The sequence below is a fragment of the Nerophis lumbriciformis genome, linkage group LG30 (genome assembly GCF_033978685.3).
Source record: "Nerophis lumbriciformis linkage group LG30, RoL_Nlum_v2.1, whole genome shotgun sequence".
NCBI classification, from domain to species: domain Eukaryota; kingdom Metazoa; phylum Chordata; class Actinopteri; order Syngnathiformes; family Syngnathidae; genus Nerophis; species Nerophis lumbriciformis.
The window spans coordinates 23,934,251-23,942,586 of record NC_084577.2 but is presented as its reverse complement, the minus strand read 5'-3'; the positions used below and the strand labels follow the sequence as shown (position 1 = coordinate 23,942,586).

General features: G+C 38.4%; 1 protein-coding gene across 1 annotated transcript in view; it reads left to right on the top strand.

Annotated features, from left to right (window-relative positions):
- Positions 1-7,784, top strand: part of trarg1a (trafficking regulator of GLUT4 (SLC2A4) 1a) — a 51,069-nt gene extending 43,285 nt beyond the window's left edge. Inside the window, exons 2-3 of the mRNA XM_061925834.1 lie at positions 2,859-2,985; positions 6,835-7,784. Of these exons, the coding sequence (XP_061781818.1) occupies positions 2,859-2,985; positions 6,835-6,845 (138 nt within the window). The 3' untranslated portion in view covers positions 6,846-7,784. The remainder of the gene's footprint in view (positions 1-2,858; positions 2,986-6,834) is intronic.
- Positions 7,785-8,336: the final 552 nt, after the last annotated feature.

Sequence of the window (8,336 nt, the reverse complement as noted above, 5' to 3'; positions counted from 1 at the left end):
CTTTCCCAAAATGCATAGTTTTTATGTATTTTACCCATTTTTCCTTAACTACTCCTTCCACAATTTTCAACCAAATCAAAACATTTGTCTTCACCAGGACAATATGGTAGTTTTTTTTTTGATTGACAGTTTTCCAGCATTCATGTTTTTCCACAACAAAAATGTGATACTCCTCCCACCATTCTTACTAACGGTTTTAACTTTCCCCCCTAAAAAAAACCATGATTATAAGTATATGTTCCACACTATCAGGAAATATTTTGTTGTAGTAAAAAAAACATTGATTTAGTCCGAAATTAGCAAAAAACGCAGTACTGTCGCCGCAATGTATCATGGGTACCCATGTCATTCTGACGTATTACATTAAAAGTACGCAGTGTCAGATGTTTAAAGCATGGGTGTCAAACTCTGGCCCGCGGGCCAAATTTGGTGTCGTATATTTCTAACAATGTTAAAGTTGCTTATACGGGCACCCTCAGTGTAAACTGTATCGCTGTTGATGAAGTATGCGTTGCATTCACGTGTGTGCGTACAGAAGCCGCTCATATCTTGTGACTGGGCGGGCACGTTGTTAGAAGGGATGAAAAGCGGACGTGACGACAGCTTATAGAGGTCGTTAAAAGCAGTGCCTGCAAGGCACGCCCCCAAGACTGTGGAGTACGAGATATAATGACTGATGAACACCGTCGTTCGATAATGAAGGTTGCCTCAGCTCAAAGCCTGAGCCCCGACATTAATGAACTAGCATCCAAGAAAAGATGGCAGGTATCTGGCTTGGGCACATCAGATTAGATCAGTGTGTTGCAAACTGAGCAGTTTAAAGTCCTGAATGGTTGGTTTATTCATTATTTTATTTCCAAATTGATGAGCCTGTGGAAAAAGTTAATGTTGATATTTACCTCAGAAGGCTGCAAATAGAAAAGAGGCATTCAATTTTTATTTAAATTGTATTTGATATGCCATTGATATTTTTTAATTATTATTATTATTAACTCGATTTTGCATGTCATTATAAAGTTATATAAGCCTTGCTTGTTCAATATTTAATGCAAAACGTGTTTGGGTCCCTATTAAAAGGTTAATTTGTTCAACCTTGGCCCGCGGCTTTGTTCAGTTTTAAATTTTGGCCCACTCTGTATTTGAGTTTGACACCCCTGGTTTAAAGCATTATTGCACAAAACCCAAAACCAGTGAAGTTAGCACGTTGTGTAAATGGTAAATAAAAACAGAATACAATGATTTGCAAATCCTTTTCAACTTATACTCAATTGAATAGACTGCAAAGACAAGATATTTAATGTTTGAAATGAGAATCTTGTTTTTTTTTTGCAAATAATCATTAACTTACAATTTAATGGCAGCAACACATTGAAAAAAACACTTTTCCACTTTGCATCAGTCCATCCTAGAAGCCGGCGGCGTTTCTGGGTGTTGTTGATAAATGGCTTTGGCTTTGCATAGTAGAGTTTTAACTTGCACTTACATATGTAGCGACCAACTGTAGTTACTGACAGTGGTTTTCTGAAGTGTTCCTGAGCTCATGTGGTGATATCCTTTACACACTGATGTCGCTTTTTCAATCCAATCCAATCCACTTTATTTATATAGCACATTTAAACAACAAAATGTTTCCAAAGTGCTGCACAACAATATTAAACACAATTAAAAACAATATAAAATAAATGTGATTAAAAACAATTTCAAAGGGTAAAACCAATTAAAACAGTAAATAGAAAGCAAAAAGCAAAATTTTAAAAACACAGAGGACAACAGAGGACCACACAACTCACGTAGTGTTAAAAGCCAGAGAATAAAAGTGGGTCTTAAGACGAGACTTAAAACACTCCACTGTGGGAGCAGTTCGAACATGGAGGGGCAGAGTGTTCCAGAGCTTAGGGCCGACCACAGAGAAGGCCCTGTCTCCCCTGGTTTTAAGTCTCGTCTTGGACACCACGAGCTGGAGCTGGCTCTCGGACCTTAGAGCGCGCGCAGGATTGTAAGTTTGGATGAGGTCCGAGATATACTGAGGTGCCAGTCCATGTAAAGCTTTAAAAACAAACAGCAAGGTTTTAAAATCAATTCTAAAATGAACAGGGAGCCAGTGCAAACTCTCAAGGATTGGGGTTATATGCTGGCGTCTCCTGGCCCCTGTTAAAAGTCGTGCTGCCGCATTCTGGACTAACTGCTGGTTTGATGGAGTACCGCCTGAGGGATCGAAGGTACGTAATATCATCGCTTACATGCAGTGATTTCTCCAGATTCTCTGAACCTTTTGATGATATTACGGACCGTAGATGTTGAAATCCCTAAATTCCTTGCAATAGCTCGCTGAGAAATGTTGTTCTTAAACTGTTGGACAATTTGCTCACGCATTTGTTGACAAAGTGGTGACCCTCGCCCCATCCTTGTTTGTGAATGACTGAGCATTTCATGGAAGCTGCTTTTATACCCAATCATGGCACCCACCTGTTCCCTAATTAGCCTGTTCACCTGTGGGATGTTCCAAATAAGTGTTTGATGAGCATTCCTCAACTTTCTCAGTCTTTTTTGCCACTTGTGCCAGCTTTTTTGAAACATGTCGCAGGCATCAAATTCCAAATGAGCTAATATTTGCAAAAAATAAAGTTTCTCAGTCCGAACGTTAAATATTTTGTCTTTGCAGTCTATTCAATTGAATATAGGTTGAAAAGGATTTGCAAATAATTGTATTCTGTTTTTATTTACTATTTACACAACATGCCAACTTCACTGGTTTTGGGTTTTGTATTTGACAGGATTATTTAGGTGATTATTACAATTCTCACCTGTCTTTCCTGAACTTGGTGTTTATACTGTTTTGTGTTTCCATGTGTCACCAGTCCAGGAACAGTCTGCAGGCGGGCGACGTGGACGGGGCCAGAAGACTCGGACGACTGGCTCGTCTGCTGAGTATCGTTTCCATGGTGCTGGGAGTGGTGGCCATCATCGTCTACATCTCACTTTCAGGTAGGAGAACAAAACAAATAACCGTTCAGCATCATTTTAAGGGACAGTGGAAACTTTGCTGACTTTGGTTGACTTACATGTGTATAAAGTTAACCACTGGATAACCAAACCCGATAAATTGAATAAAACCTTCAACTAATGATTTTCATGGCTGAATCGGATTAGTTAGGTTTTGCACATAGTCCACAATCATTCAAAGTATTGTTTTTTCCGGACCATAGGGCGCACCGGATTATAAGGCGCACTGCCGATGAACAGGTCTAGCCAGGTCTATTTTCATACAAAAGGTGCACTGAATTATAAGGCACATTAAAGGGGTCATATTATTATTTTATTTTTTTCTAAATGTAAAACACTTCCTTGTGGTCTACATCGGCGTTTTTCAACCACTGTGCCGCGGCGTGAGATACAGTCTGGTGTGCCGTGGGAGATGATCTAATTTCACCTATTTGGGTTAAAAATATTATTTGCAAACCAGTAATTATGGTCTGCAAATTATGTGTTGTTGTTGAGTGTCTGTGCTGTCAATATAAACAAAAGGTGAGTGCCCCTAAGAAAAGGCATTAAAGCGTAGGGAAGGCTATGCACTGAACTGGCTACAAAGTAAACAAAAACAGAATGCTGGACGACAGCAAAGACTTACTGTGGAGCAAAGACAATGTACATCCGAACATGACATGACAATCAACAATGTCCCCACAAAGAAGGATAAAAACAACTGAAATATTCTTGATTGCTAAAACAAAGTAGATGCGGGAAATATCGCTCAAAGGAAAATACCACAAAAAAAAAAGAGAAAAAGCCACCAAAATAGGAGCGCAAGACAAGAACTAAAACACTACGCACAGGAAACCAGCAAAAACCTCAAAATATGTCAAGGTGTGATGTGACAGGTGGTGACAGTACACCTACTTTGAGACAAGAGCTATAGTGATGCATGCTTGGTTATGCTTTAAAGTCATATCCAACAATTGCGACGACGACTTTTTACTGTCAACTGTTATTTGTTTTTTAATAAATCCCGCTGGTGGTGTGCCTCCGCATTTTTTCAACGCAAAAAATGTGCCTTGGCTGAAAAAAGGTTGAAAAACACTGGTCTACATAACATGTGATGGTGGTTCTTTGGTCAAAATGTTGCATAGATGATGCTTTACTGATCATCTTCAAGCCGCTTTTTGACAGTCGTTTCAGGATGCGCTGTTTTGTGGGCGGTCTTATTTACGTGGCTCACCTTCTCCCCGTCATCTTTGTTGTAGCGGTGTAGCGTGCAAGGACGGGAGTGGAAGAAGTGTCAAAAGATGGAGCTAACCGTTTTAATGACATTCAGACTTTACTTCAATCAATAACGGAGCAGTATCTCCTCATCCGGAAACAACAACACCGGAAATGTGGCCCGTGAAAAACCGTCCGACCGGAACTCTCAATAACTAAAGTTCCTTGGGTGAATAATACAAACTCACTACACCGGTATGTTTTAGCGCTTTCATGGCGAGTTAACTGACAGATATAAGTAAGAACTTTACACTACTTTATATTAGAAAAGGCAACAGCGGAGGATGAATGTCCCATAACAAGAAGATAGAGAAAACGAAGAAGCTTATCGACTACGGTGTCGACACGGACTACAAAGGCGGACGCGCACACATTTTCAGGACTTATGCAGATCCAAAATACAGATCAGCAGGTACCAAATGGTAAGAAAAGTGGCTTTTGCATAATATTGCGAAACAAAAGGCCAGATTAGACTTAGACTTAGACTTCCTTTTTATTGTCATTCAAATTTTAACTTTACAGCACAGATAAGAACGACATTTCGTTACATAAGCTCATGGTAGTGCAGGATAAAAAAAGCAATAAGGTGCATATATAAATAAATACATATAAATAATATATAAATATATATATATACAATAAATAAATATATATAAATAAATAAATAGATTACTGTACAGATAAATATATTGCACTTTTTCACATGCGTCCACGTTTATGGATGTATGTTATATTGTTTTTTTTATTCCAGCGAGCATTTTGAGGGGAGTTGAGGGGATAATTTAATTATGATGCTTTCAAGAGTCTTACGGCCGATAATGTGTCTTACCTTATACACACACCATAATAATACTCCTATGTTGAAGCACAGAACAATCCATCAAGCGGTGCGGCTTCATAGCTTACCAAAGTCGTACTAAAACATTTTGATAGATTTTTGAGCGCCGTGTGTAATGTTCTATATTTTCAATGGAACATATAAAATGTTGGTGTTGTTTACTTGAGTCATATTGCAGTTTACACGCATCTCTTATGTTTGACTGCCATCTACTGGTCACACTTATCATTACACCATGTACCAAAAAAAATTGCTTCGAAGTCAGTAAGCAAAACCAGAATTATTCCGTACATTAGGCGCACCAGATCGAGTTTTGCGAAAATGAAAGGATTTTAAGTGCGCCATATACCGTATTTTTCGGAGTATAAGTCGCACCGGCCGAAAATGCATAATAAAGAAGGAAAAAAACATATATAAGTCGCACTGGAGTATAAGTCGCATTTTTTGGGGGAATTTATTTGATAAAAGCCAACACCAAGAATAGACATTTGAAAGGCAATTTAAAATAAATAACAGGCTGAATAAGTGTACGTTATATGAGGCATAAATAACCAACTGGTATGTTAACGTAACATATTATGGTAAGAGTCATTCAAATAACTATAACATATAGAACATGCTATACGTTTACCAAACAATCTGTCACTCCTAATCGCTAAATCCCATGAAATCTTATACGTCTAGTCTCTTACGTGAATGAGATAAATAATATTATTTGATATTTTACGCTAATGTGTTAATAATTTCACACATAAGTCGCTCCTGAGTATAAGTCGCACCCCCGGCCAAACTATGAAAAAAACTGCAACTTATAGTCCGAAAAATACGGTAGTCCGAAAAATACGTTATGTGTCAAATTAAATTTGGCCCCCCGTGGATGTTTAGTTACTGCTCGATGGCTGATAAGAAAACAAAGTTAGCACCATATTTTTTGACACTCCTCCTTTGACTCCCATCCCTACACGCTACAATATTTCATTACAAAAACGCAGAAGTGATATTTTGTCGCGGAAATGGTTTAAAACGTGGATTTATGCCCGTCTGTGGACATTTCACATGCCTGCTGAAGGGATATTTGACAATAATGCATGATATGTCAAGCACACTTTTTAAAAGTTAATATTTTTTTTAAGGATGTCCGATAATGGCTTTTTGCCGATATCCGATATTGTCCAACTCTTTAATTACCGATACCGATATCAACCGATACCGATATATACAGTTGTGGAATTAACACATTATTATTCCTAATTTGGACAACCAGGTATGGTGAAGATAAGGTCCTTTTAAAAAAAATAATAATAATAAAATAAGATAAATAAATTAAAAACATTTTCTTGAATAAAAAAGAAAGTAAAACAATATAAAAACCGTTACATAGAAACTAGTAATTAATGAAAATGAGTAAAATTAACTGTTAAAGGTTAGTACTATTAGTGGACCAGCAGCACGCATAATCATGTGTGCTTACGGACTGTATCCCTTGCAGACTGTATTGATATATATTGATATATAATGTAGGAACCACAATATTAATAACAGAAAGAAACAACCCTTTTGTGTGAATGAGTGTAAATGGGGGAGGGAGGTTTTTTGGGTCGGTGCACTAATTGTAAGTGTATCTTGTGTTTTTTATGTTGATTTAATAAATAAAAAAATCCAATAATTTCCGATATTACATTTTAAAGCATTTATCGGACATCTCTAATTTTTGTCTCTCCCTTTCCTTTCTTTGACAGTTTTGAAGTGAGGGACACACACAGCCCCGTGAAGTCCAAACACAGATGCAACGAGAAGAAAAAGAAAAGAATGCATACATTTAAATCTGATCTGGTTTTATTTCTACCATATTGTAACTATGACATCATGACGTTCCGGAAGCAATAGCAAAGTCGTGATCTTGCTCCTGCATGCATTTCAACCCACTAACATCTGCTCCATGCAACACTATTACGGACAGGAACGAGAAGACACTTCCCACGTGTGATTATGGACGAGTGAGCACAGGAGACTTTTTCTACGCCAGTGATGGGACGCTTTAACAGCTTCTCCTGTTGGACAGCAGCATATAATCCTCCTATATTGAAAGCCGACACATCAAAAATGAGATGTACGTTTTGTACCATGCTGCGACTGCGAAGGCAGCGGACTGAATCGTTAAGACTGACGGAATGAGAAGTTGTGTACGTGAGGAGTCCAGCGCTTGTTGAATCATCCCAAAAAAAATACGATTATTGCTTTGAGTATGCAAACACACATGCACCCTTTCACATTAATCACTTTCATTTGCCACACCTAACACTTAATCTTTGCTCCAGCTCTTCACCTAATGCCCTTAATCTCTGTTTACAACCTTTCTACTTGTCGTATATCCTCAGTGCTACGCCACAGACTGGTCCAATTCAAGTCTTTTCTTGTATATGTAAGGGAAAATATATATGCAATATGTATGCATGATGTATGTTTCTTTAAATGACCTTCACTTCAATCAACATCCAGATCTAACAGATTGTGTTTCATATCAGACAGTGATCATCAGTGTTACCACACACACATGCACATGCACCTTCACAATACAGATAACATTAATTTCAGGGGGGGGCGTGAAAGAAATTTGTGAGGTAAGGTATGTGTGAGACAATTGCGTAATGGCATCTTAAGTGTTCGTAAAGAACTATCTTGACACATAGATAAGAAAAATAAACATTAACTTCGGGGCGGGGGGCGGGGGCGTGAAAAAAAAATTGTGAGGTGAGATGTCGGGGGAAAGGGGCCGTGAGAGGCAATTGGGTAAAGAACTAAAGATAAAAAAACATGAACTTCAGGGGGGCGTGAAAAATAATTGTGAGGTGTCGAGGGAAAGTGGGCGTGAGAGGCAATTGCGTAATGGCATCTTTAGTGTTTGTAAAGAACTACAGATAAAAAACATTAACTTCGGGGGGTGTGAAAAAAAATTGTGACGTGTCTAGGGAAAGTGGGCGTGAGAGGCAATTGTGTAATGGCATCTTTAGTGCTCGTAAAGAACTATCTTGACACATAGATTAAAAAAAAAAAAACTTAACTTCGGGGGGGCGTGAAAAAAAATTTGTGAGGTGAGATGTCGGTGGAAAGGAGCCGTGAGTGGCAATTGGGTAAAGAACTACAGATAAAAAAACATGAACTTCGGGGGGGCGTGAAAAAAAATTGTGACGTGTCGAGGGAAGTGGGCGTGAGAGGCAATTGCGTAATGGCATCTTTACTG